Here is a 22,334-nt window from a genome sequence, read left to right as displayed (position 1 = left end):
AACATCAGTATTGGAACATCTAAATCCACAGCGCACACATTTTTGCCACGTGATTAAATGGAGTTACCAATACCAGAGGTATAATAAGGCTGGGTGTCTGGGGAAGTGGGACACATTGGAGCAGCAGTGACTTTTGGCAGGCAGCATGGATTCAGCAGATGTTAGTTTTGCACCCCTGCTAAGTCATGCCTGAGGCTGCTGCCGCAGTCATCCAGCCCTAGCTATGCTACTGACCAAGAGCAATAGAAAGCTGTTATCCTCTAAGACTTGGATATTACTTATTATGTGCACTGGCCACTAGAGGGTGATATGACATACATGTTACCCGTTGGTTTTACAGCTGAGGAATGTTGAGATGCAGCAAACTAATGCAGGATGGGAAAGGGCTACGGGGTTAGAGAATGTTAATTGTCCATCATCCTTGCACCCACAGTCTTTCTCCATCCTCATTCTGTACCTGTCCTGTCCCCCCAGCAAGCTTAACTTCTGTCAGCCCTTCATCCCTACATACAGTTCTTTATTTTCCCCTGTTCTTTATGCCCATGCATTCCAATAAGGCTTTTATACTTCTCCAGGATCCCAGTAGTAAGAGCAGTGAAAACACAGGAGAGACATTGTACCTGCCCTGAGTTCTGGTGCCAGATATCTTAGTGGCCTCCAACTGCCAGATGGAATAAACACAGAAGAGGTCCTGCTTAGCCCCTACCATCCTGGATTGAACATGGCAGAAACACAATCTGGAAAATTTAGAAGTAGAGGTGTGATAACACAGCCAGGCACCCAGGGCAGCTGTGACACCTGAGGCCAGCAGTGACTCCTAGCTAGCACCATTCTGTCATCACAATGGTGTGGCTGCAGTGGCAGTGTCTTTTTCTGCCCCTCCACACCCTTAAGTTGGTACCTAGGACAGCTGCCCTAGTTGCCTCACCCTGGTTACGCTACTATTTGGTAACCACCTTTTAATAAGTCTATAATGAGCATGCACAACCTGTGATCCCCCAGGGATATTTAAACTGGTCAAATTGGGACATTTTCATTAGGACATTAAAATATACAGCCCTGACACTAGGGTAGCTTATATAATAATTCTGAACTTCTGGTTCTGCAATGTGGAGGTGCTGGAACAATGGGTTTCAATCTTTTCAGAGTCAGGGCACCCTCCATGACTTTTTTAATGTGACAGCACCCATGGCTAAGAACCACGGCTGGTACTGCCCCAGCTTATTTCAGTGCTTCTCAAAAGGTGCTTGCTGGCTGCAGATAAATTTCCCTGCTACACAGTCAGCCTAGGAAGGGCTGTGGCATGTGTGCATGTTCCTGCTACATTAGGTGCTGAATGGGAAAAGGCCAAAGCTGAGCCAACTTGGTTTGCTTTAGGCTGATCAGAGCTCTAACGCAGCAGGTGTGCACACAGGACTGTTTTCTTGGCTGCCACTGTCGCAGCACCTATGTCATGGCACTCCTGAGGGAAGCTCGTGAAACCTGAGCTGAGGACCACTATGTTAGAGCTTTTCAATTAAAGATTAAAAATTTTAAGACAACAAAACATCCCCTAACTTTGCTCTGAGCTGTTTCTGAGCTAAGATTAAACTTTTCTTTCCTGGAACTTTCCCAAAAAAATCCAGTCTGAGGCAGATGTGTAGCATAAAACATTTCAGCCCAAACAATTAGTGTTGGGCAAAGTTATGAACAATTGAAAATAGACAAGCAAATCAAAATAACCCAAAGTCAAACAGCATGTTTTTAAAAAACAAATAAAAATTCTTTATTTGGGATTTCCACAAGAGGACTGCTGTTTCACACTTTATTCCTGCTGCTTTTCAAGAAAACAGGATTGGAGTATATTTTATAAACAAATTATAATAAGATAATAACCTGATTCTGTGCAATGCATGTTATTTGCCTTTCAGCCAAAAAGACACACTCACAAAAGTTGTTTTTATTCAGTATGTGTGGTAGATGTTTTCTATAGAAAAATAACAAAAAAAATAAGATTACTTAAGAATGACCTTTGGGATAAGAATGAGTATAGTGTATCTCAATTCAATGTTTTGTTTTGTATTAGCTTATAAAGTATCATAGGCAATATAAGGGCCTTGTGAAGTATCTTTAAACTGTATCATCTATTACTCCAGCAGTCAATTCTGAAGGGAAAAAAATTGTCACTGAACTGATTCTTCAAGGTCAAAAGAAGCAACATTTACTATAATCTACACAATATTGTATATGCACTTTTAAATAATCCATTATTGAGCTCCAAATTTTAAAAAACAAAACCCTTTCCATAATCTTATTTCTTTTGTCCAGTATGGATCCTTGTGTTTACATGTCTTGTTGACAGAAAGTGCAGAAATAAATCCTGTAATTTCTATTCTAGAGGCAGGCCATCAGACGTGCACTTTTTCCTTCTAAATAATCTAGTCTTTCTCATTTCTCTTCCATTCCTTCCTCCTCCTCCCACCTATGGTTGAGAAGGTGGGAGTTTGGACCAAGAAGCCTGTGGTATCAGCTACTGTGATGCTCTGATAGTGACATAGTGCTTGGGAAGCAGGAATGTTGATGCCAATAAACTATTTTTGGATAGTTCATATCAGAAGCTCTTTACTTAAGGCTATTGATACAGGTTTAAAGAAAAATAAATGGTTCAGGATAATTCAGAACTGAAGGGATTTGGTATTCATCTAGATTCCTAAACAATATTAGTTACATAGCACATACAGGTTTCCCTCACCAACCGCGGGGGTTAAGTTCTGGAAAGTTCCCGTAGTTGGTAAAACTAAAGGCTTATGGGGAAAATGGGTTTAGGGACTTGGATACTGTACAGCATAGTGTATAAAAATCATTTAAATCACTTTTATTTACCTTTAATACATGGGGTGGTCAATCAGGCATAGGCATACCCCTAGGGGTACTTAGACAGGTTCTAGGGGGTACACACCAGCGGGCGGGGACGAAGCACACCCAGGGCACAGTGGCACTGTCTCCCCCAGTTCATTCACCTCTTATCTTGGGGAGGGATAGGGGGAGGGAGAAGGGAAGGGGAGAGTAGAGCCACTCTACCACTGTGCACACCTCTGGCAGGGCTGGGTGCCACCTGTGGCTGGGGGAGCAGGGACTGTGGGGAGGGGGGAGGGAAAGGAGAGGCATGAACAGGACTGGGGGTTGGTGGGCTGATGTGTGGCCACAGAAAACTGTGCTTACTCAAAACTGTATACCATGGTAGCTGAAATGGTAAATAGAATATTAATCATGGATACTCAAAACCGTGGTTGGCAAAAGTGTGGTTGGTGAGGGAAACTTGTAAAAGTTAATAGACTTATTTTTACTGCCTCGGGATAAAATTTCAAGATACATGTCCGTAACTTAAATTCAGCTGATTTTCTATAAACATGTTTTTCCTTCCTTAGTGAGCCATCAGGCTAAATTGTGTTATGAGTGATACATTTCAATTGGAACTGAAATGTGAAATATATATTTTTCCATTTTTGTATAACAACTATTTTGTACAATTTTTCCAATGACTTTGGGGTGAGACCAGTCTTAGAAAGTTCCAATACAAAAGGATTTATTTGAATTTATGGAAAAGGGAGGTTATCAATGTTATTGCATTCACTGTCCATACTCTAATATGGTGAGTATTAATACTGTCCATACTCTAATATGGTGAGCTTTGTGATAATAAGATACACACAACCTCAGACACAGGAAACCTAAAAGTCATGTACAATGGCTGAAGAAAGCTCTAGGCCCTACTGTCAACAAGGTAGCCCCTCTCAAGTTGTGCAGTAGTGAAACCATTACAGATAGAAGCAAGCAAATGTCCCATTGGTTTGAACACTACTCAGAACTATATTCACAAGAAAGAAACATCACCAGAGAATCACTGGACCAAATACCAACTCTACAGGTCATGCCAGAGTTAGATGTGGAGCCCACTATAGAAGAACTAAGCAAGGCCATTGATTCATTATCAAGTAGCAAGGCTCCTGGAAAAGATGGCATCCCACTGGAAATTCTCAAGTGCAGGAAAGAAAGCCTACTACCGTATCTTCATCAGCTGGTACTCAAATGCTGAAAAGAGGGTGAGCTACCACAAGATATGTGTGACGCAAACACTGTCACTGTATAAAGGAGATAAGGACGACTACAACAATTACAGACGCACCTCGCTACTAAGCATAACAGGAAAAGCTTTTGCAAGGGTCATCTTGGTGACCCTACAACAGCTGGCGAGTTGTATCTACCCTGAGTCTCAGTGTGGATTCAGGGCTGAAAGATCAAACAGAGACGTGATATTCTCCCTGTGTCAACGTCAAGAAAAGTGAAGAGAGCAAAATCGACCATTGTACATCGCCTTTGTGGATCTAACCAAAGTATTTGATACCGTCAGTAGAGCAGGCCTATTTGCAGTCCTAGAAAAGATAGGATGACCACCAATCCTGTTAAGTCTTATACATTCCTTCCACAACATGAAAGCAACTGTTCAGTTTGATGGGTCCACTTTGGACAGCTTCAAGGTGAAAAGCGGAGTGAAGCAAGGATGCATGCTTTCCCCCACACTCTTTGGAATCTTTTTGCTGGTATTCCTGAACTGCACATTTAAAGACATGGAAGGTGGAGTGTACCTCTACACGAGATCGGACAGGAAACTCTTCAACCTGTTATGACTTAAGGCAAAACCTAAAGTTAGAAAGGTGCTTATCAGGGAGCTTCTAGTCACTGATTATGCTGCCCTTATAACCCACGATGAAGACCAACTACAAAAACTCATGGATCACCTCTCAAGAGCTTGCCAGGCATTTTCTCTCACTGTCAGCATAAAGAAAACAGTTGTACTAGGACAGAGAGTTCCAAAGGATCCATCAATCATCCTTAATGAGAACCAGTTAGAAGCAGTCTGAAAATTCAGCTACCTAGGTTCTACGGTGACCACCAACCTCTCACTGGATGAAGAACTTAATGTTTGCATCTGAAAGACTGCCACTACCTTCAACAGACGAAAAGAGCATGGAACAACTCAAAGCTTACCATCAAGAACAAAATGCTAGTGTTCAAAGCTTGCATACTCAGCACTTTCATGTATGGTGGGCAAACATGGACAACTTATCAAGAGAAAAGGTTAAACAGCTTCCACCTGCACTGTTTACACGACATACTCACCATCAAATGGCAAGATAAAATTACCAAAGCAGAGGTTCTTCAAAGAGCAAATGTAACAGCCCTACTCAAACACAGATGACTGTGCTGGCTACGCTAGGCCATCTGAGCAGATTGGAAAATGGACACTTACCCAAGGACGTGCTACATGGGGAACTATAGGAAGGAACAAAAACAACAGGATGTCCCATGCTTCACTACAAATACACATGCAAGTGAGATATGAAGGCATCTGGAATTAATCTTGACCAATGGGAAACCCTGGCAAGTGATTGTAATAAGTGGCATCATAGTCTCCACCAGGGCATCAAAGTACATAACAGAAATTGGCTCCAACACCTTGAGAAAAGAGACTGTAGGAAGCAAGCAGCCCCCAAACCACTCAACCACGACATATATATTTGTAACCACTGCCACAGATCATGCAAATCTTGGATTGCACTATTCAGTCATGAGACACTGCAAACCATCTATGCTATAGGCTGCAATATCCACCATCTCCCATAGATGAAAGGATGTCAAAGCAACTCTAATATGGTGAATATCCAAATAGCAAAAAAGAAGAGCATCTAGTGTATAATTTAATTTAAATGTACCTTGATGAGTAAATTAAAGGAATTTTCATGCAGCATCATCATTACCCTTTCTAAGTTCCAATGTAGATCCAAACCCCAAAATGTAATGAGGCCGGAAGTAAGCGAGTGCACGAGAAAAGACATGTGAAAGGGAAAAACAAGTATCCTTTTCCCTGTTTGGAAAACTCGTTCTTGGCCTTGTGGTCACCTCTCTCCTTACTACAGCCCTGTCTTTTTTCTTACACTGGTAGACTAACTTCCCTTTCATTAAATAGCAAAAAGAACAAAACATTTTGAATAGTGAGAATTCTGCTCTAGTAAATCTGTTTTCATTGGGAAGAACTTTGTAAAAGTTACCTTTCCTATTGAATAACCTCCTCCTCCCCTCTAGAAGTTGTTTGCCCATTCTTTGTTTCCTCCACTCAGTGTAACCAGTGATACTGTCTCTGCAGCTGCTATTAGTAATAGCAGAGTCTAGTAGCAAGCTGCACCAGAACCTTCATTCCATCCGCTGCACCAAGCTGCACCAGATAATCAACGTTCCATCCTATGTGCCAAAAATTGGACATTTACACACAGGTATTCTGTCCTATTGCCTAATTGCTTCTAATGCTAAAATGTTTTCCAGTGGTGCAGCCAAAACATTTAACTTCATTATGCTATTGCCTTTCCTCTGAACATCCTCCAAGTCTAGGAATAATTCCATACCATAATCCATATTGTTACTTTAAATGTACTCACTAGCTTTGTTCACATACTCTTGAATCTTCTTTATGGCATGCACATAAGAGGAAAATATAAAATCTATATTTTAGCTTGAAGAAGAAACTGGGTGAGTGGCATAGTTTTGTGGAGGTAGTGGCCATATTTCAACAGAATGCTATAGACTAAGTTTATATGCCATATCCTGACTTGTATGGAGGACTTGTCACTCCTCTGGCAGCCCTTACCATTTTAACTGAAAATTTGAAGTTAGGCCTTTAAGATTTACTCCTCACGCTCTTTTGCACAAAAACATTGCTTAGCTATAACTGAGGATCTGTTGAAGAAACCACAAACAGCAATTAAAACATATTTTTAAAAGTATATATTTATCATGCAGCTCTTGAAAAGAGTTGATATCCCATTGTAGGGGGTATGTATCCATGCATAATCAGCAATTAGTTCAATATCTCACCCCATATTTAAGATACTATCATTCCAATCTAAACAGAAGTTTCATTTATACACACACACCACACACACACACATATATATATATAAACTAGTAACATCAGTCAAAATTTTAATGTGATATCTAATCACTTCCTCCCATATTTGGATAATATGCCAAAGGAAAAAGCTATTTTGGGGTTCCAGTTATTTAGTTTTATTTTTGTCCAACAACGAGAGCCAGAGATGTGGGTGCTATCTCATCCAGCTCCAGAGTCCACCAATCAGATGAGACAGATTGCAAATATCCAATCCCTCACATACCTTAAATTACATGCCTATTTATGCATTCCCAAGAATAGCAGAAGGAAACAACCATACATAAAAAAACTAATCCATGCCATTTAATTTTAGATTTAGGGTATCAGAAATTATTTTTAGCTGATTAAAAAATGCAGACAATTGTGTATGAATGTATCAATTTCATTGCTGGAATTTTTATTTCTCTCCCTGGCTCAGATTCAAATCAAGAACAAAACTGATATTTTTATGATGCATAAGAAGTGTCTTGTGATGCCAGTCCATAACTTTATCATGAAGAGCTTGTTAATTATAAGAAGAGCTGATTTAAGATGCAAAATTAATACCAAAATATCAACAAACTATTGTTTTCATTTTTCTTGGGAAGTTTTAGTAACTTCTGATGTCCATTCAAAGAACCCTGGTCAAAAGGACTGACATATTAGGTCAGACCGGTATTTTGTCTAGCGCAGTCTTCTGTTGTATTTGTTACTCTGGCCTGAAGCTTTGGAGGAAGGTGCAACAAACCCCAGAGTGAACAGTTATAAAATAACTGTCCACAGGGAAATGTATTCTTAATGTTGCCACATATTAATAGTTAGGATGCCCCGACATATCAGGGTTTCTGTTCCTTATTTAGAAAATATTTTTATTCTATGTAATGTTAGCTATGGATGGTCTCATTATCTATATAAATATCAACTTATTTTAATCCTGTTAATTCTTGGGCTCAGTTGCATGCTTGGGTAATGATTCCTACATGTTAATTAGCTGTGAATAAATGGCAGACAAGGTTCCTTGGGTGAATTTGATATCTTTTATTAGACCAACCCAAATAGTTGGAGAATAGTTATTAAGCAAGCTTTCGAGTTCAAAAACCCTTCGTCAGGCTAAGGAAGTTTCAGCAGTCGGTGTGTGCTCTTCCTGGATGGAATGAAAAGTAAAGAAGCCAGGCAACTGACTCCCCAGCCTAGCCCCTGGCTTCTTTACTTTTCATTCCATCCAGGAAGAGCACACACCGACTGCTGAAACTTCCTTAGCCTGACGAAGGGTTTTTGAACTCGAAAGCTTGCTTAATAACTATTCTCCAACTATTTGGGTTGGTCTAATAAAAGATATCAAATTCACCCAAGGAACCTTGTCTGCCTATGTCCTTAGACCAACAAGGCTACAACCTACACCCCTGTGAATAAATAACTGTTTATATAAAGCCATTTTAAACTTACTGCATTTGTATTTATTTGTACTTATATATTTATCTTTGATATTACTTTCATTCAATATACTCCTATCAACTCTCCAAACAATCCCAGTCTTTTCAATCTCTTCTCATATGGAAGTCTGTCCTTTTTCAATTTAATTGTACATCTTTTTACCAGATCATTTACAAAGATATAAACCAATACATGGCCTCCTGTGGAACCTTGCAAAACCCCATTGTAAACATTTTGCCGTGAAAAAAACATACTGTTTATTTCTAAGTTTTGTTTTTGTCTCAGCCAGTTTGTAATTCACAATAGTACTCTGTCACTTTCGAACTATTTAGTATCTATTCTACCCTCTGGTTTAGAACTCTTTAAAGGTTTTTTGAAAGTCCAAAGGAAGTATATAAAACCAGTTCACCTTTTATAATCTAGTTGATACACTGAAAGAATTTTACATTAGAGAGAACTTTTTTTTTTGAGAAACCATGTTTATGTCTTCCGATGCAATCATATTTTCTACTTCTGATTTCTATTTCTGCTAATTCTTTTGATATGTAAGAAAAGCTTATCGGAATCAAATCCAGCACCTTTTTTTCAACCATAGGCACAGCATTTATCATCCTCTGGATCTTTGGTGGAGTAAAAAAAAAAAGAAAGAGAAATTGTGTACCTTTTTTAGTAATTTAGCTACTTTATTCTTAAATTATTTAAATATTCCTGGAGGAATACCATCTGGTTTGGGAGATTACATGCACTTAATTTATCCCTTTCTGTCACTTGCTTCCTCGATGTTTAATGTCTCAATCTCTGACAGTGCTTTTACTTCCTGAAAAACAGGTACAGGTTCCTTTGGTTATATGTAATATCTTCCCCCCCCCACTTGTTTTTATGTTTTTGGCCTTTTACTCCTCCGTCTTTGTTTTTTTTACTCCCTAATCTCCATCTTACATTTACCCCACATTAGCTCATATTTTTTTTATACGATCTTTGTTTGGGTTGCACTTTGATTGCTAAAGAATATCTTTTTGACTTACCTAACCACTTGAACCTTGCTATTTAATGATATTGTTATATTTTCTTATATTCATTTCCTTTTTCTTTCTAATTATATTGTGGATCCTATCCCTGTGGTTATAATATAGTTACCTGTTCAGCTAACTCTTTTGCATTATTTAGGACATAGTTGAATGCTTGTGTGCCCTTAAGCTGTTTAAAAGCACAATCATATAAGGCTTCAAGTATTTGCCCTATCTAAACCAGTGTCTGATGTGACTGTTGACCAATAAATGTGCAAGTATTTGAAGTTATTGTTTAATTAGATTTTATTGCTTTTTTTATCTCCTTTAGCATTATGCACACATCCCTTTTCCTGATCAGAAGACTGATAATATAACTTTTTAGTATAGTTGTACTCTTTTCTATGCAGGTTCTTCCATGTGATCCTCTTCCATGTGATCCTCTCCATTCAGGTACTGTGAGAAGTAATTAGCTATGTTAGTTTGAAGTTAGACAGAAAACAGACGTTCTTTGAAGATATCAGAGTACGTGATTGTGCCACCTCTGGGGGGAGTCTGCTCCAGACCCTGGACGCTCGAGTTGTAAAGAAGTTTTTCCTTATGTCTAATCTAAAGCAGTTTTCTAGCAATTTATGGCCATTAGGTCTAGTCTTCCCCTGGGGAGCCCTGGTGAACAGGTGTTCTCCCAGTCCCTGATGTGCACCCCTTATATACTTATAGGCTGCCACCAAGTCCTCTGAGTCTTCTCTTCTCCAGGCTGAATAGACCCATGTCTCTCAACTGCTCATCGCATGGTGGTCTGCTCTCCATACTTCTAACCATACGCGTAGCCCTCTTTTGGACTCTCTCAAACCTCTCCACATCTTTCCTGAAGTGTGGTACCCAGAACTGGATGCAGTACTCCAGCTGTGGTTTTACCAAGGTTGAGTAAAGCAGGAGAATAACATCCTTAGTCTTGTTTGAGATGAATTGGTAGATGCATGCTAGTGTTTTGTTTGCTTTGCCAGCTATGGCATCGCATTGGTGGCTCATATTCATTCTATGGTTTATCAAGACCCCCAGGTCTCTTTCAGTTGTGGTGCTGGTAAGTGTAGCACCGCCAAGCCTATAAGCAAGTTGTGGGTTGTTTCTCCCCAGGTGGAGCGCCTTACACTTCTTGGTGTTGAACATCATCAGGTTTTGATCCAACCACTTTGCAAGCCTGTCCAGGTCAGCCTGTAACCCCAGTCTATCCTCCAGCGTGACCACCATCCGCCATAATCTGCTGTCATCTGTTAACTTTGCCAGGCTGCTTTTAACACCCAGATCCATATACAACTTTTTAGTGTAGCTGTACTCTTTTCTATGCAGGTTCTTCCATGTGATCCTCTTCCATGTGATCCTCTCCATTCAGGTACTGTGAGAAGTTTAGCTATGTTAGTTTGAAGTTAGACAGAAAACAGACGTTAACATGAATATGTTAGAAAGCATCAATTCAAGTACTGAACCCTGAGGTCTGCCGCTGGTCACCAAGTGCCACATTGACTCAGTTCCATCTATTATTACTCCCTGGGTCCTCACTGGTTTCTTGGGAGGTATCCCCCAGGTTAGGGGCACTTTCCAGAGAAGAAGCTATCACAACTGGTGTCCCCAAACCAAAGAGTGAACTATCCTTTAGAGTGAAATTTCTAATGCTTGCTCTCAACACAAAGGTTTTTAGGCAGCTAAGTAACAATCTTCTTTCATAGGAGTGGGCAAAATGCTTTGCATTCTTAAATTAAAACAAAAAAGCCACCCATGCTTTTCTAGATTTGGAAGGCGAAAGAGGATTTTTAAGGAAAACTCTAACTTGCCACAGTTCACCCTGAGACAGAAGTGCTCTTCTGAATGACAAGGAAAGTAGAGAAAGAGGCCTTCAGTACATATGCCTATACTTAGGATCCTCTATTTTTCTGATAAAAAAATCCCCAGTTTTGGGGTTAAGAAAGTAACCCAAAATGCACATTTTTCTGTGATTAAAATGAAACACTACTAATATACACAGCTCTCTCTTTTTGTGTTTCATTTTGATTACAGAAAAATGTGGATATTTTGGGTTACTTTTAATCTGAAAACGGTGGGGTTTCTTTATCAGAGAAAACCAGGATCCCTGGTTGACTAATAATCATTCATTGAAAACAGGGATGCCCCAGACAACACAGGTGTTGGTCCTGTATTCCTTCCCAAGGCTGTACTTATATTATTATAAAGCCCTGTAAACGACCAGCATTTTCCACATGTTCTGAGGCTATTATCTGGTTTTTGAACAGCTCTCGATTTAGCCACGTTGTCCATAAATGTTTTTTGTTGGTGGGGGGAGAAGCTGTTGCTCTGTTAGGGTAGGGGTGGGGTCAGTTTACTGAGGCAGGAGCTATTTGTGCAGAGGTTTCTTTACGAAAGCCAGCCGCCCTCGGACAGGCAACTATCGCGCTCTCTCCAGGCTCAGCTCATCTCCGCCCGGCCGTTAACGGTCTCCAATCTCGGCCGTTATTACCTCGGGCCCATTCCCGGGGGAGAGAGGGGCAGAGCTGCGCGCCCTCACGGTTAACACGAGCGGTTCCGCTGGGATTGGAGGGCGGCGGAGCCCGCCCGGGGCTTCCCGCCCGCCTAAGGCAGCGCTGACAGGATCCGCCTGGCTTTACTGAAGCGGCGGAGCCCAGGAGAGCGTTTGAGGCACCCTTGTCCGGCTCCGCGGCGTCCCCGAAGGCTGCTGCCCGCCGAGGCGTCCGCGCCATCCTCCCTCGCCACCCCGCCCTCTTCCCAGCTCTGACCCCCACTAGCGGCCCTTGGCAGCTCCCGGCATGCAATGCGCCGAGGGGGGGGGGGAGTCCCAAGTACCCGACTCCCGCCCTCTTCCTGGCTCAGCAACGCGGACTGGGCCTGCCCGTTGCCACGGTGACCGAGGGCGGAGCCATGTTATGTAAGGCCGCGCCGCTGGAGGCGGGCTCGGAAATGGCGGGATGGGGCCAGGCCAGGCCTGCGCAGAAAGTGGGGCGGGGCGGGCCGCCATGAGCTCAGGTGCCCAGTGACCCCGGTCACGTGAGCGGCAGGGCCGGGCGGCGCGATGGGCACCGCGCTGGACATCAAGATCAAGCGGGCCAACAAGGTGTATCACTGCGGGGTGAGTGCGGGGAGCGGCTCGGGCTGCCCCGAGGCCCCCGCAGTCCCTCGGCGCCCGCTTGCTCCTTCCGGGGACAATTAACGACCCCCCTCCCCCTCCGTTAACGGCCGCAGCCCGGGCGCTGCCTCCTGCTGGCAGGAACCCAGCTCCCCGCAGGCGGCCCCGCTGTCCCCTCGGGTGTCTCTGTCACAGCCCCCTCCCCGCACACTGCTCTGAATCGGCATTGTGGAAAAGCAGCAGCCTTGCAGGAATCCCGGGTCAGCCCAGAACTGCTTTGTAAAGAGCCCCACGAGCAGAACCCTCCAGGTCACCTGGCAGCGTGTCTTGCTTGGAGCCATGTTGGTCTTGGGACACAGGCAGGCAAAGTTCTTTGGGGCAATCCAGTATATCTTTTATTAGACCAGTTAAAATCTTTCCAACTGTTTGAGTTGGTCTAATGAAAGATATCAGGTTGACCCAAAGAAACTTGCCTGCCTGGTTGGAGCCTGGCATCCCAGCTGAAGGCCCCGTGTGGAATGGGTCCAGCCTCTGGCTCTGAATTCTGCATGGAGGGCTGCAGATCTCGTTGCACAGCTGCTCTGTGCTCTGGTGAGGTGTGTGCAGTTAAGGTCAATCGAAGATGATAAGGGACCACAGTGTCTTTGAAAGGCACAAGGAAAAGCATCACAACAGCCCCTCTCCCATCCCCGTCTCCTTTGCATGGCCCTTGAGTTCAGTCTGCCCACAGAAATCTTCATTTTGGGTCTATAGAGAGGAGGTTGACAAGTTTGAGGGAGTTCAGCAGGGGGCAGTAAAAATGGTGAGGGCTCAGGGGCACATGACTTATGAGGAGATACCGCTTATTCAGTTTGCAGAAGAGAAGACTGAGGGGATTTGATAGCAGCCTTTAACTGCCTGAAGGGGTATCAAAGAGGATGGAGCTGGGGTATTCTTGGTCGTGGCAGATGCTAGGACAAGGAGCAATGGTCTCAAGTTGTAGCAAGGGAGATTTAGGGTGGATATTGGGGAAAAACTTTCTCACTAGGTGGTATTAAGTTACCTAGAGAGGTGGTGGACTCTCCATCCTTGAAGGTTTTTAAGGTCTGGCTTGACAAAGCCCTGGCTGGGCTGATCCAGCTATGGATGGTCCTGCTCTGAGCAAGGGCTTGGACTAGATCAGAGGTTCCCAACCCCTGGGCTGTGAAGGGTTAGCTGCTGGCAGCTAACTGTTTTTTATACTCTGTATGAAAAAGGGTTGGCTGCCAGTTCGCAGTATGCCGGTGACTTCCGGACTGCGCTTTGCCGGTCCTCAGTTTGCTGGTCCGCAGTCACTTCTGGTCCGCAATCTAAAAAGGTTGGAAACTCCTGGACTAGATGACCTCTTGAGGTCCCTTCCAACCCTAATTTTCTATGATTCTCTGTGGAACTGTGCTTTTTATTAAGTCCCAGTTAATAAAAATAAAGTCAGTCTACAAACCCTTGTACTCAAACCAAGTGATAGTTTTGGGGGTCCTGTCTGCCTTTCACCTCCAGCCCATGGACTGGCTTCATCCATACCTCTCCTTGGCTCTGCCTCCTCTGTGGTTCTTGAGGGCCGAATCCCACATAGCTGTACCCAGCTACTCTCAGTGTGCATGCTGCTTTTGAGTTCGAGCTTGGTGTCCCATTGACACTGTCCTTAGCAGAAGCAGCTAATGGTTGTGCTTTACATTAAAAAAAAAAAAAAAAAAAAAGCCAGCAAGCTGAGTGGGGCAGTTCAGACCTGGCAACCAGTCTGAAATCACTCTATTGCTTACACTAGGGATTAGCAAGTTCTTGGCCCTGAGCTGGCAAAGCTCAAGCTGCCTTGCCTGTACTTCCTCTCGCTGCAGATACATGGCCCCTTTGCATGAAGGGTAAGCACTGGCGCAACAGAATTTTATGGGAGCTTTGTGTGGAGGTATTGGGCACCGTGATGCACTTGCATAGTGCCGTGTGCCAAATCAGACCTCTTTGCAGGCTGGATTCAGCCTAGGGGCCATAGGTTGCCAACCCCTGGTTTACATGCTTGGTTGCATGTTTTCAAGGTCATTTTCTATAACCAGGTGACTTTGAAGTTTGAAAAACTTAAACTTAAAGCCACATAATTCTGGTTCTGTGTGAGATCCTGTCTATGCATGCATAAATCTTTATAGACTTCAGTGAGTTGGGTCTTGTAGTAAATATATCAACTTGATTCAATTTAGTGGCTATTCCTATTCCTCTGACAAATAGCTTTAACCAAATTGGGGAAAAAAAGTTTTAGAAAACATTTGGCCTCTAAAACTGTCAAACTTGAGTAAAGAGAGCTCTTCTCTTTTTAAAGCTGAGTTATAAACTCCAGAACAATGTGGCTGACATTGGAAATGCAGACAGGCTTTTAAGTATAGTGGTGCAAATAGCATCACTTTAATAATAGTTATTTTCTGTGTCTCAAGCACTCATTGTTCCATTAATGTATTTTTTTCTCACTAGATGGATTTTAGTCACTTAATTCAATACCATAAGGCTTGTGTCCATCCTTATTCAGCGTTTTTTACTTGACTCGCTTTAGTCTTAGTTCAGAACTGAAGAATGAAACACAATATGGAGATTCCTTCTAGATTATAAAGAAAGAATCAAATAAGATAATTTTTAAAGTAGGGGATGATATATGATGCTTGTATTCTGTCATTACAGAAGGAATGGTGAAAATATTTCCTTTAAAGCTACCTCTAGCACATTAACTAGACAGGAGATCTGAATGATCTGAGAACATAATGTTGAAAGAGCTATTGATTGTAGTCAGTAACACAGTAGAAATACAGTGTGAATCTTTAATAAGGATTCCCTAGGCAGTCAAACATTTTCAAACAAATCTCTTTTAATTAATCATGAAACCTGCTTTTGCTGAGTAGCTTTGGCTTACATTTTTAGCAAGTCATCTGCCACCATACACCATGCTGACATGAGCCAGAATTAATTATTTCCACTTATATCACCGTTCATCCAAAAATACAGTGTCATAAATGTTACTTGTTCAAGGACCTCTGCAGTTCCCAAAGACCGTGCTCCACCCCACAGTGGCACTTTAGCTGTTTAGCTGCCAGCAGTACTGTGTAGTAGTTAAGGTGGAGAGATGACATTTAATCCAATAGAAACTGTGCAAGGGCTTTAGACAGAGAAAATGTACTCGGTAACTAAAACCATAGGAAACAGTTTAATGCATGTTTTTCTCAGTAGTGTAATTGACACACAAAAATAGTTAAAATAACAATCAAGGGTGGAAGTCAAATACTCAAAAAATTAGGAAATGCCAAAATTAAGGTACTCTGTCACCTGAACTGGGTGTTCTAACACATGTTTTATGACAGACTTATGTCACCTAGGGATTTTGTGGCAGACCCATGTACAGAATGCTCCTGTTATAGTCTGGTGTGCTAAAACATCAGGCCCTCACTGAGACCCTCCTGTACTGTAAGAGGCAGCAAGTGATCCTGTAGAACAAAGAATGCTTGATCACGTAATTAAGCTTCAGAGATGGAAGTACGTGTAGCAAAGCAGCAGTGTTCTGGCAGTTTTGGTCTGCAGGGAAATCCATAAAGCAGTTTTCTTCAGATGCCTAAGGGTTTGTCTGGGAAGTTATTGTGCTGTAAACTAGAATGTGGATTTACAGTGTGCTGTCTTTTGAACTGCCTTGGTTCTGTTCTTACTTATGCTGCACACACTGTGATAGCCTTCAGACCAGTCTAGAATCTGGATGGCTTAAATCTACTTCAGGATGTGATCAGTGCTTTGAGATGCATGACAGAATCTGGTTCCTGGATTCTGTTACTGACTTTGTAAGAAGATTTGCTGTCCCACCTCTGATAGGAGCCAGGCAGTTATCAACCTAAGGTAGGGGAAGGAAGCCTTGTTCATGTAGAGAAAGCTGTGAAGTTTAAGCTTTTTGTTAGTGGAAAATCTGAGACTCGTGGGCTACGGACAGAAATTACACACAAACAGGTATAAGTGATTGGAAACCAGTTCAAATCCTTAACACAACAAAAGTTAAATGCACATAAACCACTTTTGAAATGGTTGAAAGTGGTTTAAGATAAACCTATCTAGGTTTATCTTAAACCACTTTCAACCATTTTGAAAGTGGTTTATGTTTGTGGATGTAGTAGCAGACTTAACTGATTTAGGTTAAATCAGTTTTTGTACTTCTGTCCCAGATCCCCTCCAGATTCAAGTTAACTCATAGTCCCCCAGCATCCCAGGATGCTTTGCAACCCCCCCTCCCCATAGGTTGGGCAGGCTAGCCTTGGCCCAAGCTGTCTTTCCCAGCTGAGTGGGGAGGTGTGCACTAATGCCCCCTACCTTATCTTTCTGGTGGAGACTCTTCATTCTAGCATCCCACTTCCATTTGGGAAGGGCTTAAGTTCAGTAAACTTCCCAAATGTAAACTAAAGGTGTCGGGGCCGAGGGGCTGTGGCCAGCAGCCTGGGCACGTGGCCCGGGGAAGTCGGCACAGCGGACTAGAATTAGGCACTGACGCGTAGAGGTTGATTAAAGATTATTTTACTTACACCATAGATGGTCGCGGTGCAGGCAGGAAAACTTGCTTGGGTACAGTTGTAGATAGAAGAAAAGAAGAAAACTCGAATGATGAGAGCTCTCTAAACTGATACGAGAGTCCGTGCTGTGACTCTCAACGAGCGCGCAGGGCAGGGGTACGTCAGGGATCGTCCGGTGACGGAGAGAGATTCTTGATGGCTGATCAAACCATCATTCGGTTGGAGATATACGTAGAATTCCACGAGATAATCGTGGACTCCTTGCCGGAATTCTCTCAGATTTCTCCCGAAATTCTCGGAATCAGGGTTCTCAGGGTCCTCCCTGAGATTCTCGGAGATCTCTGACTTGGGCAGAAACTGCTCAAGCCTCTTATATGGCTAGCAAGCCAATCGCTAGCCGCCACGTGGAAATAATTTAGAAACAGCCAATAATGGGGAACAAATTTACATACGGGTGGCGGGAACTCCTTTGCACCGGGGTTTTTCTCTCTGCAGCTGAGAATTGCACCATGCAAAGAAAGCTCCACGTGGCGGGAAATAATTCTGCAGTGCCGAAGCGCACACACAATCATTGGGTCATGACAAAAGGGAGAAAATGGTACAGTTTAATAGTTTTGATGTGTGACACCTGTCACAACCCAAAGTTGTGATTTTTTGTTTGTGTGTGCGCTTTGGCACCACTAAATTATTTCCTGCCAAATTTGTCACTTTCTTTGCACGGTAGAGTTCTCTGCTGCTAGAGAGAACTCTGGTGCAGCGGGGGATTTCCTGCTGGATTGCAGCTTCTTTGCAGTGTGCATCTCTTTCTTGCACCGTAGTGATACACGTTGCAAAGAAGTTCCCGCCATTTGTATTAGGATCCGCACCATGTTATTGGCCGATTCCTAATTTAGGCACATGTGGCGGCTAGTGATTGGCTTGCTAGCCGTACAAAAGGCTTGTGTGGTTTCCGCCCAAGTTGGAGGACTCCACGAACACCGGAGGAGGGAGGAAGAGAGAGAGATTCTGTGTGAAGATCTCCAAGTGCTGTGGACCCTAACGGACCTGACACGCCTCCCCTAAGCAGGCAAAAGAGGCAATAGAACCGAGCCTATGGAGCTTTCGCTTCTCGCCTCTCCCCGTCGCCAAGTGCAATCCTAGACGTATCCTTTTCCTGTAATTTCGGACCCCGCAGAGCCTAGCAAACTCCGGGGGAAAAACTTATCGGACCCGCGGAGCCTGAATAACTCCGGGGAAGCTTTTCGAACCCAACTTAACCGGACCCGTGGAGCCTAGCAAACTCCGTGGGAGCAATCGATTTGTCAGAGTCCTCCAACAAGGGTTCAAGCGGGAGCTGTGCCTGGAAACTTGTCCAGCCTACACCGATACCATCTTTGGGTGTAAGCAATCAATCTTTTCAATCAACCATTACGCCTCCGTAACTAATTCTAACTCGCGTGCGCTAAACCGCCTCGCGGCTCTCTCCCACCCCACATGCCCGGGCTGCCGGCCACAGCCCGCGTGCACCGGAGATGGGTCCGGTATGACCCCAGTTCGCCCCCGGCTTGCCCGTGGTGGCCAGAATGGGATCGGAATCACCGCCGCGCATGGCGACGAGGGCGGGATTGGGGTCCGGCTCGCACAACCCCAAAATCAACAAATTGGACCAAAACCAGTAGGACTTGGAAGCTCTTCACCAGGCACAGCCTGCCTAAGTAACTAGGTTTTACAAAGAGTAGAGGCCTAAAGAGCTAAATACTTTTGTGTACTTGCTTGTTTTTCTTCCTTTGGGATCTTTCTGTTTTCTTTGTGTTAATTTTGGACAAAACCATCAAAATCTTCCTGCTCACTTTAGGCAGAGTCACAGATCATAGAAAATCGGGTCGGAAAGGATGTTAGAAGGGCTGTCTAATGCAACTTCTTGCTCAAGATGAGAGAACCTGGACTCAAAAAAAAAAATCTAGAAGTAAAACAATTGTTGAAGGAGTTTTCTCAGCCAACAATTTTGATGTTTAATGAAGCTTAGAGGACTGAAGAAATTCCAGACGGATGGAAAAATTAACGTGCCCATACTTAGAAGTGATGACTTGAGTAACTTGCCTGACACCAACTGTGGGAAGTATTCTCGAAAGGTAGATGTAGGAGGCAATCTGCAAAGAACAGTACTGTAATTAATGCTTATCAATATGGCTTATGGTAGCATTATTGTCATGCAGTAGTGATATCCTATCTTGAGATGGATCACTTAGCTAGCTGTAATCTTAAAAAGCAGTTTTAAATAGGGAATAAGCATCCAATTGAAGTGTTCTTGTTGCTGTCTCACAGGGATCTTTTTCTAGCCCAGTGACTTCCAGCATCTTGATCGATAATATGGAAAAATATATAATGGTATCGGGTTTAAAGGGTGTGGATGACTCAAACTGGTGGAGTAATAAAAAGCGCAGCTCCAAAGTAGACAGTGGTAAACTAGGCTGGGCCAAACAATATATATTTTAAAATTGCCTAATGCAAAGTCATGTGTTTAAGAAAAATGATCTATGCTTTGGGAAAGAAGCTCCAAAAGGGATTTTGAGGGCCTATTTGATAACTAGATGGATGTGAGCTCCTACTTCTCTGCACTACCCAATAGAGAAAATACAGTCCTGGGATGTAGAAACAGAGGACTATCAAATAGAAGTAGGAGGAGTTACCACTAGTATATGGCTGTAGCAAGACTGTTATTGAAATACTGTGTACGTTTTGATATCCTTTCAAAAAAGCATATTCATAAATTATGAAAAGGTTTAGAGAGCATGGTAAGAACAACTCAAAGCTTACAGTGGAGCTTAAACTCAATTAAAAATATTTTTTTTTATCAGAGAGTGAGAAGAAGCATCTTGATCACAGTCTAGAAGCACTTGGGAAGAAAATGCTTCATAGTAGAGAACCTTTTTAAATCTAATAGTAAAAATCAGTAAGGTAGTATAAAAACATTTAGTGACTGGAAAGTAAAAATACACGTTTGGATTGGAAATAAGAAACACATTTTTAAGTGGGGATGCCTCATCAGTGGAACAGCTTGCTTAGGGCTGCAATAGATTCTCTAGAACTTGGAATCTTTACATTAAGGCTGAAGATCATCCTAAAAGATGTACTTCAACCAGAAGTTGTAGGTGTGATGTGAGAATTTCAAGGTGAAATTGTGTTCTGTGTCATGCAAGACATCAAAGTAGATTATGATAATTGTCCTTTTTGGTCTTAATCTTTGACTTAGTCTCCAAGTTTGAACAGGTACCAGCAGTTGCATATTTTGACCTTATCTCTGTAGTTGAGAAGGAGCATAGAGGGAGAGATGAGGGTTTATAATGTAGCCAAAGGTCAGAGAGCAAAGAGTAAAGAACTTGGTTTTAAAATACAGTTTGGAGCAAAAAAGCAAGTATTTTAAATTGACCAGAGCTTTATATGCTTAAAATTGCTAGTGATGGATGAGCGTGCAGAAATAGTTTTAGTGCTTTTGTAGAGATGACAAACCCAGAAGTTACTGATGAGGCTTATTTCCTACTTAAGGTTACTGATCTCTTGACCATTGTGAATGATCTTTTGGGTGAATGGGCTGGGAAAGTACTCCTTGATCTGGCCTTGATGGTTGAGGATTCTGGTATAACATCCAAGAGAGTCTCTAGTGTGAATCTGGCAGTGTCCAGATGAGCACGGCAGTATGTGGTGCTGCAGACTTAGTTTTCCCCCTGAATTTGTACTGCTATGCCTCGTGTCTGCATTCCATGTTGTGGAGGAGACGTGAGATGATCGTGGAGTGTTGACTTACCAGTCAGAGTGGAGGTTGGAAGGCAGAAGAGAATAAGTGGTAGCTGTTGAGACTTGGAGTTTTTCTTATCTATTACCAGCACCAGCCAGCTTTCTTCATCAAAGTCTTGACTTTGCCATAATGCTCCTTACTTTCTTTTTTGCATCACCCAGTAGTGGGGAAGGTCAGTTTAGAGCATTTATGCAGTTAGTCTCAACTGCACAGGCCTACCTAGAGCTCTTAGATGGCAGAAAAGCTAATTATGCAAGAGGATTCATTTGGAAGGGGCCATCTGGGAAAATACATGCTTGCCACTTCACTGCAGCTCTGCCACTGGTAATGGTGGTCTGTTGTGAAGGGAGACCCCCACACTCACCTCTCTCCATATCATAGAGACCTGCTCTGGGATAGGTAACCACCTGTGATTCTGAAAGTGTTGTTCCTTTTAACTACGTTAAACTGAACAGCTTACCAGAATGAGCGTGCAGTGTGACTATGTATGACACCCGTGTTGTTTGCATTGAACCAATCTTGTCAGTTCAAATGACAAAAGTATAATATCCTTGAAGTGTGTGGGAGAGATCCACTGCTGCCACAGTGAAATGACATATGAAATGACATATTTGTGTGTAACATTTGCTTGGATGTATTTAAATAATCCATTTTTTAAAAATTGTTCTTAATGAGTAAGATGGTAGATCTTTAAACTTTTTCATATTACCATAGATTTTTAGCCCCAGATCCCTTTGAGAATATGTTATGTGATTTTTGAGGCTACTGGAGTATGCCTGGCATGTACTTGATATGATTTGGTTAAAGGAATTTGAAAGAGATTGAGATTATAAATCTTTAAAAGCAAGGAAATGTTAATTTGTGGGATAGAAGCCCTACTGCTACACTCTCCTTGGGGATATTGCTCACCTTGCTACATTATTATAGGCAGGGAATTGGTTATGGCTTTCCTTTTGATTTTTGTAACACTTAAAGATAAATGAAACACTCTTGATGTGAAGAGAAAAAAAGGAATCAGTGCTGAATGACTTCATTCTGTGGCAAAATAAACAAAGTGTGGTCATAAATGTGATGCACAAAACATGACAATAACTAGTTTAACAGCTCTGCAAGAGCAAGCATTTTTGGTTTTGTACAGACCACTTTTTTTTTTCCTTTTGAATTGAAATATAGCCACATCTTGCAATAGAAACTGTTAGAGGAAAAATTTTGGAGTCATGGTAGTGAGCCTTGTCATTACAACTTTAAGAGAGATTCTGTTTTGATTCGCACTCTAACTTTTTAGAAAACTCCTTTTTAGCCTGAAATTTCTTCTGCTTAGTTTCAGGCCAGAGGGACTCAAAACCCTTTTTTCTTGTGTGTGAAGCTGTTTGGGTGCTTGAGCTGGTGCAGACTGCTCTTGGTGCATGGCAGTTGGACTAGAAGGGTCGCTGGTCTCATTCAGTCTGGCATTTCCTATGTTCTGAATTATCCTTGTTGC

At 42.5% G+C, this 22,334-nt stretch overlaps 1 protein-coding gene across 4 annotated transcripts in view; it reads left to right on the top strand.

Annotated features, from left to right (window-relative positions):
- The first annotated feature begins 12,403 nt into the window (after window positions 1-12,403).
- VPS26C (VPS26 endosomal protein sorting factor C) overlaps window positions 12,404-22,334 on the top strand; it is a 105,424-nt gene continuing 95,493 nt past the window's right edge. For 2 of the 4 annotated variants that reach the window (XM_059720738.1, XM_019476120.2), the window contains exon 1: window positions 12,405-12,544. In XM_059720738.1, coding sequence (XP_059576721.1) covers window positions 12,488-12,544 — 57 coding nt within the window. In that variant the 5' untranslated portion in view covers window positions 12,405-12,487. Of the gene's footprint in view, window positions 12,545-22,334 lie in introns of all 4 variants that reach the window. The other 2 variants (XM_019476119.2, XM_006278698.4) reach the window with 2 other exon arrangements.

Source organism: Alligator mississippiensis, chromosome 1, assembly GCF_030867095.1.
Source record: "Alligator mississippiensis isolate rAllMis1 chromosome 1, rAllMis1, whole genome shotgun sequence".
NCBI classification, from domain to species: Eukaryota; Metazoa; Chordata; order Crocodylia; family Alligatoridae; genus Alligator; species Alligator mississippiensis.
Note: the sequence above shows the minus strand (reverse complement) of the source record. Positions and strands in the feature narration are given on the sequence as shown.